This window comes from Phyllostomus discolor, chromosome 5, assembly GCF_004126475.2.
Source record: "Phyllostomus discolor isolate MPI-MPIP mPhyDis1 chromosome 5, mPhyDis1.pri.v3, whole genome shotgun sequence".
In the NCBI taxonomy this organism is placed as follows: domain Eukaryota; kingdom Metazoa; phylum Chordata; class Mammalia; order Chiroptera; family Phyllostomidae; genus Phyllostomus; species Phyllostomus discolor.
Window position 1 is genome coordinate 19,916,920 of NC_040907.2, and position 24,048 is coordinate 19,940,967.

At 53.1% G+C, this 24,048-nt stretch overlaps 1 protein-coding gene across 2 annotated transcripts in view; it reads right to left on the reverse strand.

Moving 5' to 3' along the window:
* Positions 1-3,172: 3,172 nt before the first annotated feature.
* NKAIN1 (sodium/potassium transporting ATPase interacting 1) overlaps positions 3,173-24,048 on the reverse strand; it is a 42,680-nt gene continuing 21,804 nt past the window's right edge. Inside the window, exons 2-7 of one of the 2 annotated variants that reach the window (XM_036025668.1) lie at positions 10,528-10,665; positions 8,626-8,706; positions 6,927-7,124; positions 5,961-6,021; positions 5,286-5,367; positions 3,173-5,141 (exon numbers count right to left, since the gene is read on the reverse strand). In XM_036025668.1, the coding sequence (XP_035881561.1) occupies positions 5,132-5,141; positions 5,286-5,367; positions 5,961-6,021; positions 6,927-7,124; positions 8,626-8,706; positions 10,528-10,665 (570 nt within the window). In that variant the 3' untranslated portion in view covers positions 3,173-5,131. The remainder of the gene's footprint in view (positions 5,142-5,285; positions 5,368-5,960; positions 6,022-6,926; positions 7,125-8,625; positions 8,707-10,527; positions 10,666-24,048) is intronic. The other variant, XM_036025669.1, reaches the window with a different exon arrangement.

Consider the following 24,048-nt stretch of genomic DNA (forward strand, 5'->3'; position numbering starts at 1 on the left):
CCCAGGCCTAGGGCAGGGCAGGGCCCACAGCTCAGGTGGCTGTGGGGGCAAATCGGAGGTGCACTCACCTCCTGCTGGTGCTGGAGGCTGGGAGGGAAAGGCAGAGCATGGTCCTGCCTTTGCCCAAACTAACTTAGTGATGAACTTATGTCAATGTTTAAGAGTGGATCACAGCCTTTCAAATGTGCAACCCATTAAAAACATCTGTTAACAGCCCTGGATGGTGTGGCTCAGTGGACTGAATGCCAGCCTGCAAACCAAAGGGTGGCTGGTTCGATTCCCAGTCAGGGCACATGCCTGGGTTGCGGACCAGGTCCCCCGTGGGGGCCACACAAGAGGCAACCACACACTGATGCTTCTCTCTTCTCCCTTCTTTCCCCTCTCTCTAAAAGTAAAAATCTTCAACTTGGGAGAGTTTTAAAAAACATCTGTTAACAAATGAAATGGAACTTTGGGGAGAGAACTGAGATCTAGCTCTGATACGAGGGAGCTGACAGCCTTAACTTGGTGCGGCCGCCATGACACAGGCATAAAGGAAGATTCAAAAATGTTTGCTTGCCTCTCTCCCTGGGCCTAGGATTTACCTACACTGGATCACCTGGAGGCATATGTGAAAAAAAAAAAAAAAAAAAACAAGAACCCCAAACACAGATTCCTGTCATTGCCCAGGTGTTAGGTTCAGAAATTTGCATTCTAAGGGATCCTCACGCCTGCAAGCCTGAGAGACACTGACCAGCCCAGGCAGCCTGTGGAGTAATGAATCACACAAGGCAGCTAGGCCTTGGCATCAGGCCCTCCCTCACTGCTGATCTGCTTAGAAACCGCAAGACCCGATTCCAAAAAGTTGAAGAAAACTCGAAGTATGTCTATAAACCCCAGTGGACCATTGTGCTTGTCAAACGCACCTTGGAGAATTAAGATCCTATTGCTTCAAAGACTGCCGTGGCCCCCTCCTCAATGAGCAGCTGCTGAAGAAGGCCTGCCCTATCTGGGCGTTTCCAGTGGGCAGAGGTTGCTGGGAGATGGCCCCCGGGGTGGCAGGAGCTGGGGGAGCTTCCCTGGGCTTGGAGGAAAGACCAGCTCAGCCGGTTCCAGAGTGATAAATTTGGACCCAGGGATGCTTGACTTCCGCATTTCATGTCCTTCATTACTGTACTAGCCCTTCCGAGTTCACGCCGAGTTCATGGTCACACATGTCCCAAATAACACGCATCTACACAGCGAAGTGAGAAACCCTAGGCCTCTTGCAAAAAGAACACTGCTTCCTGCTTTCCTCCTCCAGCCTGCCTCTCTAGCCCCACCAGTTCCCTCTGAGGGAGAGCTGTAATTGGGCAGCTTCTATTCAAAGTCTTTCAAGTCCCCACATCAGGCTGATGCACCCTGGTTTGACATTCAGGGCCGCTATAACCTGGGCACAACTTCCCTGCGGAAGGCAGAATAACATGGTAGCTCCCAACATTTATTCGAGGATTAGCTCCACAATCTAATCCTTGGAGCGTGTGAATGTGTTACGTGGCAGAAGGGACTTTACAGATGTGACCAAGGACTTGGAGACTTTCCTGGACGGGGCGGGTGGGCCCAGTCCAATGCCACACCACAAGACCTCAAAAGTGGGGAGCCTTTCCCAGCTGTGCTTAGAGAGACACGATGATGGAAGGAGGGTCAGGCAGATGCAACACTGCTGGCTTTGAAGGTGAAGGAAGGCTGGCCACAGTCCAGAAATGAGCACAGCCTCCAGATGCTGGAAAGGGTGAGGAAGGGCATTCTCTCCAGGGCCTCGGGAAAGAAATGCGGCCCTCCAGGTGTCTTGATTTTAGCCCGGTGACACTCATTTGAACTTCTGTAAGGTGATGCATTTGTGTTTTTAAAAAGACACTAAAACTGTGGTCATCTATGACAGCAATAGGAAACAAAAACATTCCCCATGGAAGCTTCCTCCAACCAGTCAGTCTCTGGCTGGTCTTGCCCCAGATCCGGTGTGTCCTCCCTCCACAGCTCCCCTGTCCAGGACACCTGGGTCATCTCTCCCCCAAGCTCCTATGCACAACTGCCTTTCCTCTGCTGTCCTTGGTATAGGCCGCCTGCTAACAGCACTCACTCTTCTGCCCACCCATCCTGTGGGCTCCCCTCTAGACCGTAAGCTCCTTGCAGGTAGTGTCTGTGATTTCTTTTCCTCTGGACTCCATGGCCAGGAGGGCTCCACAGAAGTTTGCACAGTGGGCCTGGGGCATCCTTTTGTAGAAGCCCTGGTTCTTAGTCCCTAGCTACATAAGGATCACCTGGGGATCTCTACATACCCCAGTTCTACCAAATCCCCGTGGTAGAAGGGGAGACAGGTGTGTGTGTATTACTGGGGGAAGACTTCCAAGATTCAGAAAGTGAAAAAAACAGGGAGTTGAAAAATGAGTAGAATATGTTGTCACTTGTGTGAAAAAAAGGGGGGAAAACAAGTACTTATATATTTAAAAAAATTGACTATCACCCTGGCTGATAGCTCAGTTGGTTACAGCATCATCCCAAATTGCCAAGGTTGCAGGTTCAATCCCTGGTGAGGGCACAGACGGCAACCAATGGATGTGGGAATAACAAATAAGTGGAACAACAAATTGATGTTTCTTTTTCTAAGAGCAATAGATAAATTTTTTTTTTAAATTGACTATCTTTGGAAAGCTATAAAAACAAGAGAATGTAACCCCTTGCAGCTTTCTGAATTCTGTACCATACATACATATTACCTGTCCACAAAAGTAAAATCTTAAAAATTCAAAATACTGACCCTAGTGTATCCCCGGAAAGGATCCAGGATGCCCCAGGTGGGGCCCAGGATCTTTCTGAAGCACGGTCTGCAGTCAGGAGCTGCATTGTCAGGAAGAGGGTAGGGTCAAGAAGCAAAGGATATTTGGAAACATAAACTGAAAATGTACTTCACCAGAAAAAAAAAAATAGAACGCTCTCCAAGGGATTGGAAAACCCTGGGAATCCACTGACTCCGTCCTGCCTCTGCATTTTATGGACCAGGAAAGAGGAGAGTAACTTGCCCAAAGCTACACAGCCAACCAGAGGAACAGGCCAGTGCCCCAAGAATGTTTGATAGTGACAGTGACATTGACTTCCAGCCCCTGCCCACCCTCATGCAGGGACCCTGCTGACTCACAGGGCAGGAGGACAGGAAGATAGAGAAGAAAACACCATCTTTAATCAACCCACCTGCACAGAAACCAGGGGAACACTCCCTGCCGTGCAAGGCCCCCAGGAGAACTTGGCTGCCTTGCAAAAACCAAAAACCGTCTTATAAAAACAAAAGGCTTTCAAAGCACCAGTGGCTAAACCCCTTGAGTAGAAGGGGGTTTGGGGAGTGGGTGTGAGATGACAGCTGGCTGCGGGTGGGGGAAGGGAGGGCTGGAGGCGGGAGTTGGCTGGGTGGTAGGGCAGCAGCCAGGCCTGAAGGGAATTGTCCGTGCCTCGAGCTGCAGCCGTCGGTTAACGGAGGTGCCTTGGTGACTGGAGGAGCGCCTGGGGCTGGCTCCCAGGCACAGAACTGCGGTTGGAATGGTGGGGTGCGGTCTGAGCTTAGGATGTCTCGGCCTTAAACAGCAGGGAATACTAGACTGGAGGGTGGAGAGCACGAACAAAGTAGCCACCATGGTCGGCCCAGGTGTGCACACTGTTTGCACTTCCCTCCGGTTCCCTGATGCCTCCCACCCTCCTTCCTCACCCAGGGCCTCTCCTGTTTCACAGACTGGGAAGCTGAGGCCGGACCCTCCTGCCCTTGGACTCACCAGCCAGGGCAGAGGGGGCAGAGGAGGCTAAGGGATGTCTGTGGAAGCAGGTGGGGAGAATGAGCTCTCATTTCTACTTGCTCTCAAGGAAGGGTGCTGGCCCTTCTGACCCCTCACCGTGCCCCGCACCTCTGTTCTGCATCTTCAGAACTCCCGGACATCGGAGTGGTCATAAATACTAGTGATCTGTGAGCACGGGTGACCAGCCGTTCTGACCAGCCCTTCTCCCCTCTTAAACCATAGGTCTTCCAAATGACCAGGTAGATGGAGCTGTCAGGGGTTGGTGGAGCTGCTGAGGGGGTATGGGATCATGGGGGTAGCAGCTTCAGGGACATGGAAGGAGGTGTGGAGACTTAGTTGCAGACCCCCTTTCCTGGAGCTAGAAATGTCTGCCAAGGGTGGACAGAAGCCTAGCCCAGGAAGGCTTCCCTGTGGGTCAGGCTGGATTCAGGGCTCTGGGCTCTGTATGTCTGGTTCCCAACAAGAGAACGGGTGTATTGCTTTAAGAGAGACATTGGCAAGTGGTGGCAGTGACGTGTAAATGTGGTGTAGGTCACATGGGTTCTAGAGTGCCCAAACTAGAAAGGGGCTTGAAAATGGAATTCAGAGACCAGACACTGGGTTTTGGAGGCTGAAACTACAGAAAGTTCACTGTATTCAAGGCCTGCCTCCGCCAAAAGCCTAGTTGTGTGGCCTCAAAGCAAATCACTTCACATCTCTGGGCCTCAGTTTCCTTATCTGCAAAATGGGAATTATAAGGATGGTAATCCTAGCCTAACCCAGGTACGTGAGAATCAAATGAGAGAGAAGGCTGGAAAGAGCTCCATCTGCTAAGGGGTGATTTTAATCATTTGAGGTGGGGAAACTGAGGACCAAAGAGGGCAAGAGCCTTGCCAGATGTCACACAGAGTCAGTGGTGAAGCTGCGACCGGAACCCAGGACTCCTGCTCCTAGTGTCCGGTAGCCTCGCTCAGAGCTGGTGAGTGGGCGTGGTGACATGGGATGAGTCTGTCCAGCCCGCCTTTACTCTTGGGCGGTGGACAGATGCTGCGTGACGGTTGAAAGGGAGAGGCTGGAGAAGGGAGGGAGGCCCCAGCCCACGCCAAGGCTGAGATTAAAAAAAAAATATAAACCTCCAGATTCCCCTCCCTTGTCCCACCCCGCCCCACCCCTGAAGTCCAGGCTGTGAAGGGCCAAGTCCAAGTCCGCAGTAGACCTAGATCAAGCCACGCAAGCTGCAGTCGGCTCGCAAACCACCAGGGGGCGCGCCTGCCATCTTGGCCGGAGCTCCTGGCCACAGCTGTCAGTCTAGCCACAAAGCACGCGGCGCTGGGGTGGGCGCGGGGCAGAAACTACCCCGACCTGCAGGAAACAAAGGCAGGTTAGGAAAGTTGACCCCTAAAATAAGGGAGCAGATTGTCCTGGCTGCTCTTCCCATCCCCCTCCCCTTTTTCCGATACTAACGCCCAAGTCCCCCACCCCGTCCTGCCCAGCGCTTTGACCCACGTGTACAGAGGCTGCAGTTGTAAATGCGACGTCTTCTGGGGCGCCTGGTATCCGTAGGAATCAAAGCCACCGATGAAGTCAACTGCAGAAGGGGAGGTGGCACATGGTTAGGAATGAGCCTGCTGCGGGAGAGTTACGAGGCTTGGTCTTTTAAAGGGAAGAATCTGGAGGTATACCAAATTAAGGGCCTTAGGGGTAGGCTTTACTGCCTGAGGGATGGGCCTAGGTAGGCGGGGACAAGGAGGAGCTCGGCCAGTTCCCAGCCTAGACCCTAGAAGGATAGAGAGAATGGGGGGCGGGACAGCCTTAAGGGAGAAGTCTGTTGGGGGGAGGGCTCGAGCCACTTAAGGGGATGGAGGAGTGGAAACCCTGGGATTGGTCCGTGCCTCACAAGGACCAGTCCAGTGGAGCCTCTGCAAAGGGCAGGGCATATGAGAGGCGGGTAGAGGGCGGGGCTGGGACCTTGAACTGGACTCTAGGACTTCTGGGCCTCAGCCGGGAATAGGCTGGCTATGCAAACCCTCACCCACCCCTGCCGCCGCTTCTTCCCTCCCTGAATGGCCGTCCAAGGGTTCCCTCCCACTGACGCCGTTCGGGGCCCTGTCCAGGGTGCTGAAGGAGCGCGGAGGCTCACGGCCAGGTTTTACCGCGTCCCTAGGGGCGCCGCCCACTCACAGCTGTCCTCCTCCTCCAGGAACACTTTGCTCACGTAGCAGGCGAACACAAAGCCGAACAGCTGAGGGAGAAAGAGCAGGAGGAGAGGGAAGCTCTTCCTGCACCTTCTGCCGGGCCCTGCCTATCCGGGCTGGAGGGACAGGGTGCACTAAGATGAAGGCAAACCTGTAACGACTTCCAGTTAACGACTGGGCCTTAAAGTCAAACATACTTGGTTCCAATCTCCGTTCTGGAAGTGTGAACTTTGGACAACTAATTCTTTGACCTCTTGGAGCCTCAGTTTCCCCAGCTGGATCTGGGCACCTTACTGGCTTGTTAAGAGGAAAGAGAATCATGTGACTTTGTATGTGTAAAGTGCCTTTGTATATGCAAAGGGCTGGCCCTTCTAGAAATGAGAACTATTATTACCTTGGAGCCATTCTTACTGTATTTTTACAACTCCTTTTGGTTGATATAGTCATCCCCCCTTTTTGTAATACACGGTAAGCATATTTTATTTTTTTAATTGATTTTAAAAAGAGAAACATAAATTTGTTGTTCCACTTATTTATGCCTTCAGTGGTTGATTCTTGTATGTGTCCTGACTGGGGGTTGAACCCACAACCTTGGCATATTGAGACAATGCTTTAACCAACTGAGGTACCCGGCCAGGACCTGTAATTCCTTTTTTTTTTGACTAAGGAAACCCACTTGGAGATGGCAAGGCCACACAGTGGGCATACTGGAGATTTAAACCCAGTGCTGACTCGTGGTTTGATGCCTCATCCTATTCATTAAGTCTGCTCACTCCCGGAAGGGGGCTGGGGCAAGGGTGAAGGGAGGAGGTACAGGGTACAGAAACAGTCAGGCAGAAGCACATGCAGGCTGGAAGACCTAGGTTCGGTCCTTCTTAACTAGGGCTAAACAAAGGGGTTTGCAGATTCCACTTTTGGGGGTGTTGTGAGGTGGGGGGACAGGAAGACTCACAGCCAGGAAGATCTGCAGGGCGCTGCTGAGGGCTTCAATGTAGGGATAGTCAAGCAGGCAGCCAGTGACGGAGATGACATGGTGGTCCTCCAGGGCCAGGCGGGAGTTCAGGACAGGTGTCACCAGGCAGCCTGGCCCGTTCTCCATCCACCAGGAGCGGTGTAGGGATGTGTTGAAGGTCATGATGAAGTCCCGGTCCTGGGGGCAGAGGCCTAGAATACTGAGCTGGGGTGGGGGATCCTCCCCAGGTCCCAGGAGACTGTATATAAAGACTACTTAACATCTGGACTCCCCTGGCTTGATTTGTGGAGGGCATGGGGTGGATGGGGAGTCTCCCTCTGCAGATCCACATCTGGCCAGTAGGTGACGCCCGATGACCACGCAGGCCTCACTCATCAACGACAGAAGGGGCTGGTGGTACTCATAGGAACCCCAGAACTTCAGGGCTTCAAAGGACGTTCACAGTGACCAGGTGCAATTTTCCAGCCATTGCTGAAATCTTCAATACAGTCCCTTTGACAGCCCATTCAGCCTCTCCAATGCTCTCTGTATATGTGACCCTGGGCAAACTTCTTCCCTCTTTGGTCCTCAGTCTCCCCATTTGAAATGCAGAAAGGGCTGGCCTGGATCCGAAGTCGCTATGGGTGGTGTGCACCCATGCGTTCATTGGTCAGTTCGCTCACACAGGCTGCTGACAAACCTCCACTGTGTGCTGACAGGTGTCGAGCGCTGAGATGCGTGATCTCGTTTAACCCCTCAGCAACCAAAGGAAGCTGGAGTTGTCCTGATCCGCACTTACTAGATGAGGAATGAAGCTCAGGGAGGGTAAAGCACTTGCCCACAGTCACACAGCTAGACACGTGAGAGCTGGGATTTGAATCTGCTAGGGTCAAACCACAAACCCAACGCTCTCATTCCTATCTGCTGCCTTCTTTATATCTAAAGATGGAAGTTGTGCTCCCTGGGCTTGCTCATCTCAGAGCTAAACACTCCTTCCTTCGATATTTCTCCATGTGACATGGTCTGTTCAGTTTTTCCTGAACAAACTCTCCCTACTCTCTTTCTTTTCTGAAAGATATTGTTTGGCACCGGACTCAAATCTCTGTGGTCTAAACAGTAGAAAGTGTGCGGGATGTTCCCTGAACGTGCATGGGGCCTTACAGTAGCTTTCTGGGCCACCACAGACTGTTGGTTTCTACTGAGCTTGTGTTTTTTTTTTTTTAAGATTTTATTTATTTATTTTTAAAGAAAGGAAGGGAGGGAGAGAGGGAAAAAAAACACATCAATGTGTGGTTGCCTCTCGTGTGCATCCCCTACTGGGGACCTGGCCCGCAATCCAGGCACGTGCCCTGACTGGTAATTGAACCAGCGACCCTTTGGTTCGCAGGCCAGCACTCAATCCACTGAGCCACACCAGCCAGGGCTCTACTGAGCCTGTTATCAAGTGGGACCCCAGCCCATCTTCACACAGACTGATCTTCACCCTTATCCGCTCCATCATCATTTGTGTCTGAGAAGTGCAGAGGGGGCCAGAAACAAAACCATGGGTTGGGGGATGGAACACAGATTATTTGGACATGTAGAAGGAGATTTGTTCAAGAAATGATACCCCCAGACCCACACCACCCTGGGAGCCCTTAGGGTGGGAGATGGGAAAGGTCAGGCTCTGCCCTCTGGCACTGCCAGGCCTGAGGCTTACCTGGGACAGCTGTCCAACCTCCAGGTAGAAGCAGATGATAAATGCATTCCAGCCGACCCAAAGCACTAGCCAGGCTGCATACTGGGGAAAACAGAGGTGCCGTCAGGGTGGGGCCTGGGGGAGTGGGTTTGGGGTATGTGCGTGGAAACAGAGCTGATGGACTGAGAAGACATTTGCAGGGGAAGTTATGACCATACGTCACTCATGGAGCACTGAGAACAATTTTTATACCCTTCCAGCCTTTACAGCAACTCTGCAGGGAAGGCAATGTACTCTCTTCAGACATGACTACTTTAAGGCCTAGAAAGGGTCTCTTTCCCAAGATCACACAGCTAGAAAGAGATAGGGCTGGCATGCAAACCAAGTCCTCAGGTAGTTAATACTACCTGCTCGGCAGAGAATAGTGGCCCCTAGACAAGGCAAAGAGCTGGAGAAAAACTGTTTCCATCTGAGCGCTATGCCTGCAATTCCAGTGGCTGCCACTTGGCAGACAGGGCTGTCTACACGGGTGCCTGGGGCTTCGGGAGAACTGGGGGGAAGCATTCTTGAATCTCACTCAGATGAGAGAAAACTCTGGAAAGGCTTCTGGGAGCCGCACCCGTGGCAGGTGGGCAGAAGCCCTAATGGGATGCTAGTGGTTTTAGGTGGTAGCGGGACACTGTGCATCTTTGTTACTGTAGGGTTCAAGCATTTCTGTAGTAAACATAAAAAGCCTTTTCCCTCAGGAGAGGGAATGGATCACTAAGGAAGGATCACTCATTCCACTGAGGAATGGACAAGGGGGAGCTGAAAATAGGAGTTTGACCGAGACCATCAAGGACCAGGGCTTAGAAAAAGGAAGCAGGTGGAAGGAGCCAGGGACACCTTCCACTCTTGCGATGGGTGTGCAGGTACTGACCCCAAAGCCACTGTTGACCATATATATTTTTTAAATCCTCACCATATTTATTGATTTTAGAGAGAGTGGAAGAGAGAAAGAGAAACAGCCATGTGAGAGAGAAACACAGATCAGGTGCCTTCCTTACGCGCCCTGACCAGGGATCGAACCCACAACCTTTTTGGTGTACAGGATAATGCTCCAACCAACTAAGCCACCTGGGTAGGGCTAGACCATATTCTTTTTTTGTTTGTTTGTTTGTTTGTTTTTTAAGATTTTATTTATTTATTTTTAGACAGAGAGAAAGGGAAGGAGAGAAACATCAATGTGTGAGAGCAATATCAATCGGCTGCCTCTTGCACACCCCAAGTGGGGACCTGGCCCGCAACCCCAGCATGGGCCCTGACAAGGAATCAGACCAGCAGCCTTCCGGTTTGCAGTCTGGCGCTCAACCACTGAGCCACACCAGCCGGGGCTGGACCATATTCTCGATGAAAACAACGGACAAAAGCCAAGCGTTCCTGAAACGACCTGAGGAACTAAACAAGACAAGGCCCCTCCCTCCCGGCGGCGTGGCAGGAGTCTTCACTCTGGATCGGATGCTCTAGTCCAGGCTCTGCCACCGATCAGCTGTGTGACCTTAGGAAGTGACGAAGCCTTTCTGAGACTCATTTCCTCATCTAGGGAATGGAGATGGTACGATACACCTTGCAGAGCTGTGGTAAAGATCCAATAAAACACGTGAGACTCTTAGCAGAGTGTGTGACCCATAGTAGGCACTCACTTAATAATATATCGTGTTAATATTTGGATTTTTTCCCTAGGAAATTCTTTAGGACAAATATCCACCTTGTCTCCTCTGAACAAAGAAGCCTTGGCATTTGGGCATCATACCCACAGGGCTGGTGGCAAAACAGAGCAGGGTCTGGGCATCCAGGGTGGGAGGCAGTTGTAGCTTTGGGCAAGGGGGCAATGTGGGGGAGCGAGGAGAAGGGGTGGCTGGGGAGGGGCCATGTGAGCCGTACCAGAATGAGGTACCGGGAGCGGTACTGCACCGTGCCGAAGATGCCCAGGATGACGGCCATGATGTGCAGGAAGTTGGCCAGGATGGGAGCCCACTGGTAGCCCAGGAAGTCAAAGATCTGCCGCTCCAGCGCCGCCACCTGTGAGAAAGAGCAGACTGAGGCCACCTCACCCCCTAAAAGGGAAGGACGGGGACTCCTCCTTGACCTTGTGGAGGAGGTTGCATCAGTTATAGCAGCAATGGGGCACCACGGCCTGATTGCGCACAAATCTCAGAGCCATCCCAGCCCCGCAGTAGCAAATGGATGCTGGGAGGTGGGGCAAGTCTGTGGGGTGGCGGGGGACTGAGCCCTGATCATGACTTTGGGGAGCGCTGAAGGAAGATGGGAGCCAGGGTTCAGAACACCTGCATCCTTGCCAAGAGGCCCTTCCCTCTGGCACCTTCCTAATGTGGGGCTCTCAGTGGGTGGAGTCAGGATCCAGACCCCTCCTCCAGCCCTGGGCAAGGGCTGAGCCCTGGCCCTGGAGGCCCGGGGGAAGCCACTAGGTCTGAGTCACCGCTTCCAAGGCTCCTGGTCTCTGGAGGTTGCCTGGGCCTATGGGATGTGTGGGCCACAGAAAGATTTATTTTTTACTTTCCTTCCCTGAGGGAGCTGTTAGGGAGATTGCAAAATTGTCTTCAAATTCTTCCTGTTTCCACGCTCTTTGGCAGAACCCAGCCACACTAATGCTGTCCCTGGTCATGTGACTTGCTTTATCCAACAGGAACTAAGCAAACTCCAAGCAAGTGAAGGCTTGAAACATGCTTGTGCACTGGAGCTTGCACACTTGCTACACTTGTAACACAGAGGCGATCTGCTGGATTACAAAAGGCTACATGGAGGGGCACCGAGGCACCCCTGCTGGCCACCAGTCAACCACTGTAGTAAGGCCATAGCGGCTCATTCAGGTGCTAGCCGACCCACCAGCGGAGCACAGACACACAGCCCAGCCCAGAAAAATCTCCCAGCTGACCCACAGAATCATGAGCTGAATAAAATGGTTCTTTTAATACATTTTGGAGTGATCTGTTATGCAGCAAAAGCTAACTGATACACGATGCAATCAACACTCCCTTTCTAGCAGCCCCTGGTTCAATCTTCCAGCTGATACATTTAGGAACAAGGTGCCAAGGGCACTCATCGATCTTAACCGGCAGAACCCATGTCTCTGTTTTGGAGGCTGCCTCCCTCACAGGCCACGTGGCTTGGGTGGAGCTCAGCCCACTTCCAGCTTCCATAGTGGGCTTGTGACCAAAGCCTAACCAAACACTCCACACACGCTGATCTGTTCGGAGACGGGTGTGCACTGTGTGCCCCGCTCCTGTGAGTCACCAAAGCTGAGGACGGAGAGAGAGTGAGGAAGGACGGTGAGCAAGTGGGGAGAGCGTTCCCAGTGACGTCATTAAGGATCCAGCTATGACTGAAACGATTGTCCCTCTCTGTACTTGTGATTTCTGTCACTTGCCACCAAGAGTCTTGCCTAAAATAGAAGGGGAGAAGGAAAGGTCCGGGTGGGGAGAAGAGGAAGACTCTGTCCAAGTAGAAAGACCCCAGAAGCTTGTTTCCTGGCAGGGAGGCAGGAGAGGGTGGAGCTGATGCTACTACACAGATGGCAAGGCTGGGCAGAGGCCCAGGAAGCTGCAGGCTCAACCCTGGCACCCACCCACGTGGCGCCAGCATGTCTCTTGTTGGTGACTTCCATCCCTGAGCCCTGCAGATTGTAAAGAGCGTTCCAAGTTCATCCCTCACTGGATACTCCTTGGCAGAAAGGCAGAGCTGAGATCATTATCTCATTTTGGAGAAAGAGACCAGGGGGCTCAGAGGGGGGAAGCAACTTGCCCAAGGTCACACAGCAGGTTGGTGGCAGAGCCAGGCAACCATTCTGCCTTTCCCTGCCACCCGTCTCATCTTGGCACCAATACACAACCTTTCCCAGGTGGCAGTGGCCTGGGAGTTAAGAGGTGTATTTCCAGTGAGAGTCGGACATTGACCACAGGTGACCTTGGGTAGGCCACCTTCCTGCTGGGTCTTCTATACACAGAGGTTGCTGGACATATGACCTCTAACAGCCCTTCTGGTTTTGACTCCAATGGCCTGCCGACCTTGGGGGAGAAACTCCCCAGGCTGCTCCCCCTGCCAAAGCTCCTGCCCTCCTTCCTTCTTCCTTTCTACCCTGACTCTGCTAGACCTCAGGGAGCCTGGTGGTTTGGGGTCCGGCTGGATGCTCTCACCTCGGCTGGCACCTGGTCTTGGCAAGGAGCCATCAGAGGATAAGGGCTGAGACGGAGTTGCCCCGGCTCACAGTGTAGCTGGGGGACCCTCTGCCTGGATATGCCTGCCTATAAAACACGACACCACCCCCACGCCCGCGGGCCCTGCTCAGCCCTCCTCTGCGTTCTCCAGGACCTCACTGATGGAGTGAGCAGCGTGAAATAGTCACCCCCCCCACCAAAAAAAGAGAAGTTTTGGAGTCACTAAATCTCAGGTTCAAATTGTAGCCCTGCTGTGTGACTCAGGGCAAATTACTTTCCCTCTCTGAGCCTATTTCTTCAACTATAGACAGGGAAGACAGTCCCTCCCCCAAGAAGGTGTTGTGAGGATGTGAAGACATCACATAAACTATCAGACAATTAGACTTAATGAGCAGTGCTAATTAGTAGAAGACAAATAAATAGTCAAAGCTTCGTAGTTTGGTATTGAAGGTTTATTAGGGTCGGGTTCAATCCTTTACTCCAGGTCAGCCCCTGCCCCCAAGTCACTTAAATAACAGTTGAAGACCCGCTTTCATCCCCCTCTTCCTATATCCAAGTCCTCCTTGGTCTTCAGAATGCAGCACCATTCCCTCCTTTCCTGGGAAGGCCTCTTCACCGGCCCATCTCTTCCCACCGAATAGGACCCACGGCTGCTCTTGCCCCTCGAGGCTGACCCTCCGCCTCCACACACCGCGCCCTCACTGGTTCCTCTCCTCCCCAAGCACGCCCCTCGTCCGACCTCCGACACCTCCCAGGCCGCGTCCACCCGGGCCCGTCCGCCGCTCAGTCACGGGACGTCTGGTCGGTGGCAGGCCCTGTGCTAGCCCCGGGTGCAGATGTGATGAAGCCATGGCCCCTGCCCTTCGGCAACTCAGGGTCCAGCAGCAGAGGAGATGGATGGAAAAGTGGACAGTCACAAACTGGTGCCACCGGCATATAACCCAGGCCCGAACGAGGTCCCCTCTCCCTCCGATGGGAAGGGAATGCAGAGAGACAGACTGAAGTATGTGTATAGACTCATATGGACATATACATGTGTGGTATGTATTGTGCATGTGTATACATGGTATATGTAAAATTGAGATTCATTGTCTCACAAATAATCAAATATTCCCAAACTCCTGCTGTGCTGCATGATAGGCAGCTAATTAACGAAAACCGGGAAGAACAACAAAGTAGGGGGAATAACGCCCCATCTGGTTGCGCCCCCTGAGAAGTGGTATCTGAGGGCTGTGGCAATTGTTGGTCCTGACGGCCTTGGCGAGCCTTATTCCCTTTGACGACAGGAACTGTGTGGAGACAACAGAAACCCTCGCAAAAATGTGAAGTGCACGCACACTGAGGGACAAAATCAACGCAGAGCACATTTTTGCCTGGTCAGCCTGCAAGCCAAGTCAAGCTCTAGCCTCTCGAGTCTGTCTCCAAAGTGGGCTGGCACAGCAGCTTCTGTGGGCAACCGATGGTGCAGCTCCTCCCCGGCTTCTGGGAGCCGGAGGCTGGCCGCCACCCCTGTGGAGGACCTTTTTCAAAGTACGAATCTGGGCGGGCTGCTCCACTATAGAGGCAGCCCGGAGAGTGTGGGGTCACCCCTGTAGTCTTGGAGTCCACCAAGTCCCCAGCCAGACCATATGGCAGACAAGCACAATGGGTCCCCAGAACATGGTCCCAGGGTGACAGATGAGAACAAGAGCCTCTCTGGGTCCTACCCACAGAGTGAGTCCCACACGGCTGCCCCGCGGTCCTCTCTACCCTGCGTCCCCACAAGGCTCTGTGCTGCTTCCTCTGACCCGGCCGCCCGCCCGCAGCAGTGTCCCTGTGGCTTCAGGCCCCTCCCTGAGGGGTCCCCAGCCCCTCACACGCTGCACCTAAGCATGCTGCTTTTTCTCAGGTCTGCTCAAGTGACTCTGTTTCTCCTCTCTCACCCCATGTTCCCCAAGCCCAAACGTGAGGCTGGTATCCTCTGCGGTCCCCAAGCTGTTTGCAGAGCCGTGCAGCTCTGTGGCCTTGCCACCCTCTTCCACCACTGGCCTCCTCAGCCACTGGGCTCTGGGTCTTGTCCCTTCTTTGAAAGCGAGTTTCATCCACGCATCATTCTGGTTGACTCTGACATCTGGGGCCACTCCATCCAGCACCCCAATCTCTCAGTCTCTCGAACGCCTCTCCCATGGCCTTTCCCTCCATTCCTCCTCATCTGTCATCACCCCTCGGACTGTGTCATCAACTGTAACTACCCTGCCTCCAAAGTCACCAGTTCAACAGCTCTGCTCAGACCACCCCGCTGGCTCCCCAACGTCCTTCACAAAGACAGGCCCCACCTGCTGCATCAGCCCCCAACCCCACCCCTCTACTCTGTCCCATCCCCCGATTCTTCACACTCGAACTCTTAACCGCACAATCGCTCTTTCAACATCACCTTTGCCTGCAACCCAAACTCTCGTACTCCTCTGCCTTTTCATCCCACGTGTCAGGGAACTCCCACATCTCGAGACACTCAATGAATAGCTCTCTTTGCTTGCAAAGCAACCAAGCTCCGTTGGCCAAAGCCGCTGCAAGAAGGCAGGCTGGGTCCGCTGTAGATCTGTAATCACCGACCTCAAGAGGCGCCCGATGCTGTCCCACCAGCCTACTGGCCTTCTCTGGGGAACTCCCTGTCCTCAAGGACTATCTTCAGATCTCACCGTCCTCAACCCTCTAGGGAGGACCTGTCTCCACCTGCCTAACCTGCTCTATTTAAGGCACTGACCCTCCTAACCGAGGTCAGTTCCTCCTCCTGCACTCCAAACCCTACCTTCCATCTTCTCAGGTGTCCACACCATCCACCGCTCCTTCTCTCCTGTAAACTCAGCCCCTCCCTGCCCACTGGCTCCTAAATGTGCTCAAGCCTTTCCTATTAAATGCGCAGACAAACAACTGTCCTCTCACCCTGGCCCAGCTCCTGCGTTATCTGTCTCAACGCTCTTGTCTAAAGGTCGCCACGGCCTCCCTGCCACCCGCTCCCCTGCCCGCTTGCTTCTGCAGTTTGGTCCAGAGGCTAGGAGCAGAGCCAGGGCTAGAATCTTGGTGCCACTGATTTTTATACAACTCTGTTAGGGAGAGTCACTTAACCTCCCTGTGCCTCAGTTTACTTACCAACAAAATGGGCGTGATTCATAACACCTTCCTCATACAGTTGTGAGGAGTGTGTTATTTAAAATTATATGCAGAACTCCCTGCCTCCCCACTTGGTTTATTTTTTCCATGGCACTTATCGTTGATGAACATGCTACCCACGGCTTATATACTGTATATTTCCTGCCTTAGAAGGCAAACTCCATGAGAGCAGGGATTTCTGTGTGTCTAGTGGCTAAGGCCGTGCCCGGCACCCTGCAGGCGCTACAGTGAAACTCACTCTCTGCAGTCCTGTGCACTCCAGCCCCTAAATATCAGACACCTGGCCCTTCTTCACGCTTCCCTAGTCTCAGCAATCACACACCTACCCAAGCGCCACTGACGACCTGCTCATGTTTCCGCCTCCAGCCCCTTCATAACCAACTACCCATTGGATGGCTCATCATGAACTTCACATGCCCAAACCCGGTCCATTTCCAGTGTCTTTGGGTTCCGTGATGTGGCCAGCTGCATGAGCTAGAGAGCTCAACTCTAGGTCCTGGTTTCCCCGCTGCTCCCTCACTTCCACGCTGGGCCTGCCGTCAGGTCCTGGCTCTCCGATCTGCTGAACCTGTCCCACGCCCGGCCGCTTTTCTCCCTCCACCATCTTCTCTCATGGGCCATTGCCATGCCAGCACCGGCGCCCTCTCCCCTTTCACTTCAAGCCTAACCCACCCTTCTCTTTCCAGAGTGAAGCCTCCTTGAGGCTCCCCTGCTGCCCCTCCCCCTTCCCTCCCCTCCCCACCCCCACCCTGATTATTTATTTATCTGGTAGCTGCCAGCTGAGGGGGATGCAGTTGCCATGGGAACCTCCAGCCCAGAGTCAGGGCTGCCTCTGTTCTCAGTAGGATGCTCTTGTCTGTCTAGACGCCAACCCAGGAGCCCAGCACCAGGTGGGGGGCAAGGAATGAATAACGGAGATGGGCCCACCCCAGCCCCAGGAAGCTGGCTGGGGGAGAGGGCAGGGAGGGGGTAGGGCTTGGGGCCACAAAACTCATCAGAAGTCTCTTGTGCCCAAGCCCTCGCCAGCCAATCCTGCGAGTCAACTACTTTCCTGGCCAAAACTCCAGGCCCGTCACCGCGGGACTTAGACACAGAAGTCAGGCTGCCTGGGAAATGATGAGGGAGAGGCCCTTGACATCCCTAGAGAATGGTTTGGTCCAGCCGGGTACTATCTTTTTAAGTGACTTCAGTTCACAGAGGGCTGAGCTGGGCAGAGGTCCCCATTTGGGATCAGGCAGACCTGGGCTCCATCTCCAGCTCAGTCCTGGTGTGACCGGGGTAGGTTCTCACCCTCTCTGAGCCTATAAATGTCCTAAGCATTCGGGCAGCACATGTAAAGCTCTCAGCCCGTGGCCTGGCCCATGGTCGGTGCTCAGTATATGGCACAGTCTCTTCTGCATCCCCAAACTGAAGCCCCCCCTTTTCCCAATGGATTTCTGAGGCAGCTGACAAAATTAAACTCGACTCAGCCCCTCATCCGTGAAATGAGGGAGTGGGATTGAAGCCACAGACACAGAGCTGGGCGGACCCCTGGAGATCTGCCGGCCCAACCCCCTCATTAGGGAGCTGAGCAAACCGACAGCAGAAAGGGGCAGTGACTCGTCTAAGGGGAGGGTCTCCTGGTCCCTCCCGAGCTGTGCCCCCACCTCCAGGGTCCATCTGGGGCCAATGCCCTTGGAGCAGGAGCTGAAATGAACACCCAGTGAGAGACTGAAAGGAACACGGTCACGGAGGCCAGGGAGTCTCGGTCAGGGCCAGGGGAGATGGGCTTCGCAGGGACGCAGTTCATGGAGCAAAATGTTTCTTGAGCACCTGCTATGCGCCAGGCCTTGGGCAGGGTATGTGGTCATGAACAGGTTAGGGTGGCTGCTGCCTCAGGGAGTTCAAGCCTGGAGACAGATGCCACAGTCCTCTCTCTGGGAGTCGATGACCGGGATTTCTTTGCTGGGTTTCCCACCTCTCTCTCTCTCTCTCTCTCTCTATCTCTCTCTCTCCCATTGTTCTCCAGCTCCCACAGCCCTGCTCTGTCTGTCCCAGCCTGGATCCTGCTGGAAAATGGCCAAAGCAATAACTGTTAAGTGAAAAAAAAAAAACAAGTTGCAGAACAATATGATTCCATTTGTGTAAAAAAAAAAAAGAGGCCAAAAGAAGCAAGAGAGACGCAATGTGTGTGACTGTAAATGCAGAGTCCAGAGCCAGGGAAACACAGCAAATGGTGATGAGTTAGTTCTCTCTAGGGAGAGGGCATAGGGAGCTGGGGAGACTTTTACTTTTAAAGATATGCACTTTCCCCTGTATTTAGGAAATGTTTTTTACAACAGAGTTATGTTTTTTTTTAAGATTTTTTGTTTATTTATTTTTAGACAGAGGGGATGGGAAGGACAAAGCGAGGGAGAGAAACATCAGTGTGTGGTTGTTTCTGGCTCACAACCCAGGCATGTGCCCCAACTGGGAATCGAACTGGAGACCCTTTGGTTCGCAGGCCAGTGCTTAATCCACTGAGCCATACCAGCCAGGGCAAAGTTAGTTTTTTTTTTTAATGATTTTATGTATTGATTTTTAGACAGAGGGGAAGGGAGGGAGAAAGAGAGGGAGAGAGACAACATGTAAGAGAAACACTGATCAATTGCTTCTCTCACACCCGCAATCCAGGCACGTGCCCTGACTGGGAATCGAACCAGTGACCTCTTGGTTTGCAATACAATGCCCAACCAACTGAGCCACACCAGTTAGGGCAAAAGTTATGTTTTTTCAAAAAGCTTTTTTAAATGTTGATTCATCGCATAAACCATGTAGAAGAGGTGCTGGTGTGGCTCCGAGGATCTGAGGACTCCTCCTCTGAGCCTCAGTGTCCTCATCTGTACCGTGGGGGCATCTGGAGCTCCATACCACTCTCCAGGCCTGGTGGTGCCTGCAGGGGGACGGGCCTTCGGGTCCCATGACCTCTGCTGAGAGCCGAACGGCCCTTTCCCTCAGAAGCTGTTTCTGTTGGCCCTGGTACAGACTGTCCCCAGGTTCTGCCGGAGTCCTCACAGCTCTGTGTCCCCTCTGCCTGATGGTGCCCAGACCCATCGCCACCTGCCTCCAGGTTCTACCGGCCACGGGTGGCTTCTCCCCACAGCCCAGTGCAGCCGCCTCAGTACGAAGCTTCCCCTCTCACAGAAGGGGCTCGGCGGTCACCTGAGTCTCCTGAAATCACCCAGACAGGAAGAGGCAGAGCCCAGAGGTGAGTCCTTGTCTCTGCACCCACTGCTCTTCCCACCTGCCAGCCATCTCTCCAGAGTCGGGGGCACAGGAAGGGACAGAGCGGAAGTGGGGCGGGACCTGCTCCGGATCGAGCGCCTCTCGTGGTCACCCAGCCCAGCCTCCCGTGGGCAGTGATGGAACAGCTAATATTTATTAATCTCCAATTAGTGCCAGACACTGTTCTGACTGCTTCCCATCTGTTCATTCGTTCATTCCGCAAACAGCTCTCAAGTGCCTTTCGTAGGCTAAGTGCTGAGAGCTCAGTGGTGAATAGTGACAACCAGCTCCTGTCCTCATGGATGGCAGTCCCGCCTGTCCCTCAGGGCATGTACCACGACACCTGCCGCAGCCCAGACAGCAGGGGAAGCAGAAGAGGGCGAGAAGAAGGAAAACTGTTGTTTCTCATTAGTAAACAAAACAAATTCTCCCTGAAGAAAATTAATACCCTCTCTCAATGGGTCTTAGAATTGTAGACTCATTTATTGAGCACCCACTATATAGAGCCCCTCATACGCAAATCACATCTCCCACTCCTACCCCCATTGACAGACAGGCCCCAAGAAGAGAAGGGGCCCACCTGAGGACATGCAGAACAGCTGAGGCCCCAACAGTTCATCTGGGGCCAAGCTCTGGCTCTTCCTTACCACACGGCTCCCTGAGACTGCCCTGGAGCCTGTTTGCATGCCCTGGCATTTGGGAGTCTCACCCCTTACAGCGCTGCTCCCTCCTCCTCAGCACAGCTCGCCATTCCCCCAAGCTCCCACACTGCCATCTGTCTTTCCTCACACTCTCCCGCTATGGCCCAGCCCTCTACCTCGGTGGGGCCTGGGGAGCCAGGGAGCAGCTGGTCCCCACCTTCCGGGTAATTAGTCCTCAGAGACCAGCTTGGAGCTGTTAGGGAGGCCCCGGACTGTCTCAGAGGGCTGGTCTGGCCAGCCCTGGTCCTGTCAGGAGGCAGCCAGCAGGGCTTGGCCTCAGTTTCCATGGCAACCCCACTGCAGTGACTGCTGACCCATCCCCAGCTGGAGGGCTCCTCAGGCCCCTTCTGGGCAGATCTATCCTACTGAACCTCTGAACTGGCAGCTCCATTAGAAAGAAGGGATTGGTAGTGGTCTAATTAGCATATATCTACATTAATTTACATAAACCCTGGGCCCCACGGCCCAGGGTGATACCAAGGTCAGCCTAAAAAAATCAAAGGGTCCCTCCATCTCACAGGGCTTATCTCCTCATGCACCATCTGGCCACAGGCGGCACAGAGGGAGGCGGCGTGGGCAGTGCCGAGAAGGACCTGCAGGCCAGAGACTCTCTGTGACTTGGTCTCCTCCTCTGCGGGAGGGGACAGGATGCCTACTCCTCATAGGTGTTCAGAAAACTGAGGGGTCTTCTCCAGTATTCCGAAACCCAGGCCCTGCTCTGCCCCCACCAACTCCCAATCCCCACTCCTGGAGCTCCTTGCTTTCTGCCTGCGGGCAGCCTCCTCCCATAGGCCCAACAAAGCCAGCAGGAGCCCAGCAGAGCCTGCACCTTGGATCTGGGGCAACCACGCCACCCTCCTCCACCCAGGCCCTACCCCCCATTAATGTCCGGGCTCTGGCAGGAAGTGGATTAGAAGCTGGAGGCTACCAGCTTTGGCCTTTCCTCATGCCTTGGGCAGCCCTTGTGCTGTACAGGGAGCAGGGGCATCTGACCTGCAGCGCCCAGCCAGTGCGCCCTTTGGAGGCCACGAGAGGAGTTGAGGGGGATGGGAGCAGAGGGGGTGCTCTGGAGTTGGACCGCTTGGGTTCATCATCCAGGTGAGTCCCAGTCTCTCCAAATGTGGATAAACGTTCACAATTCCTCGAGTTGGTGTGAAAATTAAATGAGATAATATACGCCAAGTCCCTGACAGAGTAAGCGCTCCATAAATATTAACTATTATTATTACAGTAATGACAGTAATGAGAGAAAAAAAAACCCGAGACGACCCAGAAGGTCAAGGAAGGGTTTATAGTGGAGGTGATATTTAAATTTGGCCTTGAACTGACTGTAATAATGAAACACTGGAAACACTGTGGATGTCCCTAAGAAGGACTCACAGTAAATGATGGCACCTCCACAGGACGGAACGCAACGCAGCCAATTACAACGGGGGTTGGAAAGAGGGCCCAGGTGGGCAGAGTGAAAAGGCAGGCCACGGGGCCACCAGGGTAGTAGGGTCCTATTTCTGTGCATAAGAAACGGTTAACTGTGGAGAGTGGGTGAGGGGTGTGTGTGTGTGAAAATCGGTCAGAGATATTTCTATAAGGTTTTACATGGAGGGGTAACACTTTCATGAGAAAGCAAAGTAAAGAAGAAATCACTAGGGAACAAGTGAGCATGGACAAAACCCTGAGGTATGAACGAGGTGACCGACAGTCCGGATTTGCCTGGGACTGTGGAGTTTCTTGGGGTGCACCACTTTAAAGGATAAAACCCAGAGTGCCAGGCAAAACCCTGGCCAGGTAGCTCAGCTGGTTAGAGCATCATCCTGATACGCCAAGGTTGTGGGTTCCATCCTTGGTCAGGGCACACATAAGAAGTAGCCAATGAATGCATACGTGGAACAACAAATCGATGTGTTTTTTTCTCTTTCTCTATTTCAAGTCAATTTAAAAAGAAATCAAAAGTCCTAAGAAAACTGGGACAAGTTGGTCACCCCAGACGTGGTAGGGTACGGACAACTTGGGGGCCTGGGGGTGACTCTGAATGAATGACGTGAGGGGTGGCAGGGTGGCGAGGACCTGTGGCAGGCCACAGACTCAAAGCTTTATCCCACTGGCCCCTAGGAGCTGGGGAAGGTTTCAGCAGAGGGACACGGGAGCTAGGCACCGCAGCTGTGGTGCTCACTGGCCAGGGGGTGGGGGAGTGGAGGACAGGTTGGAGGTGGGACGTCAGGTGGAGGCGCCCAGGCCTTCCTTGCTCAGGGCACCACTCCCCAGGACTCCCACCTTCCCGGCAGTGTCCACTCTACCTCTGCCCACACCTCCATGTCCAAGCTGTCGGGGCGTCCCCAGTCGCAGGCCCCAGAGACCGAGACTCCCAGCAGGCTCTGCAGTGGGCAGTGAAGGCCTGGGAAAAGGGTGCCCTCCAAGAAGAGCATTTGAGACGGGATGCGGGGATAATCCGGGCAAGGAAAACCCAGCAAAAACCAGGCACTCCCAGGAGATGCTGGCTACAGACAAATGGACATTTGGAGAAATAGGAAGGTGATGAATCAGATCTCTCCATTAAGTAGCATCAATGACACCATATAATTAAGCCAAAAATTCAGGGTAGAAAGCATCTTTTTTTTTTCTTTAAGATTTTATCTATCTTTAGAGAGAGGGGAAGGGAGGGAGAAAGAGGGAGATGAACATCATTGTGCAAAAGAAACATTGACTGGTTGCCCTTTGCATGCATGCCCCAAACTAGGGACTGGCCAGCAACCCAGGCATGTGCCCTGACGGGGAATCGAACCCATGGCCTTTCAGTTCACAGGATGATGCCCAACCCACTGAGCCACATCAGTCAGGACAGCGGAAAGCATCTTAATGGAGCAGGCAGGGAGAATTAATTAAGGAGGCATTGAGAGTTTCAGGGGTGGCTATAAGGATGGAGTTGGGGTAGAAAAACCCAGAAGGTGGAGAAAAACAATCAGGTGTTAACATCTGCCCAGCGTGGGACTGAGGTCTGAGCCCAGTAGTTAGCAGCTCGGGCTCTGGGAGTCAGGCAGACCGGGGATGGAGTCCCAGCTCTCGCCTACCCACTTTGGATCTGGGAAAGTCATTTCCCGAAGCCTCAGTTTCCTCATCTGTAAAATGGGAATATTACTACTGACAATACCTGGGGCTGTGTGAGGATTCAGTGAGGTAATGTGAGTACAGGACTTTGCATATAGCGAGTGTTCAGTAAAGGATCGTTAATCGGACGAGCCACTTTCCCTCTCCGCATCTTGATTTCTCACTGGCAAAGACAGGATAATAACGTCCTGTCTTCTTCACAGAGAAACTGGAGATCAAATAAGATCACAACCACGAAAGCAATGTATATACCCTAATGTCCTTTTGAAACTGTAAAGTACTGTGCCCACATTACTAGGGTAATTATTAAGTCCTTGGTTTCATACCAAGGTCAGATTCTACTGCTTTTCTGAGAAGCTATACAGTGTAGTGGTTAAAAGTGTGGCCTAGGAGCCAGGCTATCAGGGCTCGAATGCTACCTTTAATACTTATTAGCTGTGTGACCTTCAGCAAGGCACTTAGCCTCTCTGTGCTTTAATGCCTCCATATATAAAATGGGGATAACAAAAATAGTAACTATCTCATGGGGTTGTTGTGAGGCCTAAATGAGAGAATGTGTGTACAGTGCTCAGGACTCTGCCTGGAGCCATGGGTAGGAGCCACGTCAGCTTTGATGATGTCACCCACAGTGAAGATTCTGGGCCTGCATCCCCACAGAGGACCATTTCTGAAGGAGAAGAGACACAGCTGTCCTGGTATGCAGGCCCCTTTGGGGGCTGGTAGGACTTGCCCCCACCTCCAGCTGGGCCCTCCTCTGCCCTTTCTCTCCTTCTTCACCCACAAGCATTCACGGCACACCCCTCCACTGGGGGCACAGATGATGGACTTCAAGTGTCAGCGTTGCACAGGCCCAGACAGCAAGGACCTCCCTTTGGGGACCTGCCCTGTGTGGGCTGTGTCCACTTCACTTCCTCCTCTCCACTCTTGAGCGGTGTTTTTTCCACATGTGGAAACAGAGGCCCAGGGAGCAGAATAACAGACCCTAGGTCACACAGCAGGTGTGTGGCAGAGGCAGGATTCGAACACAGACCTGT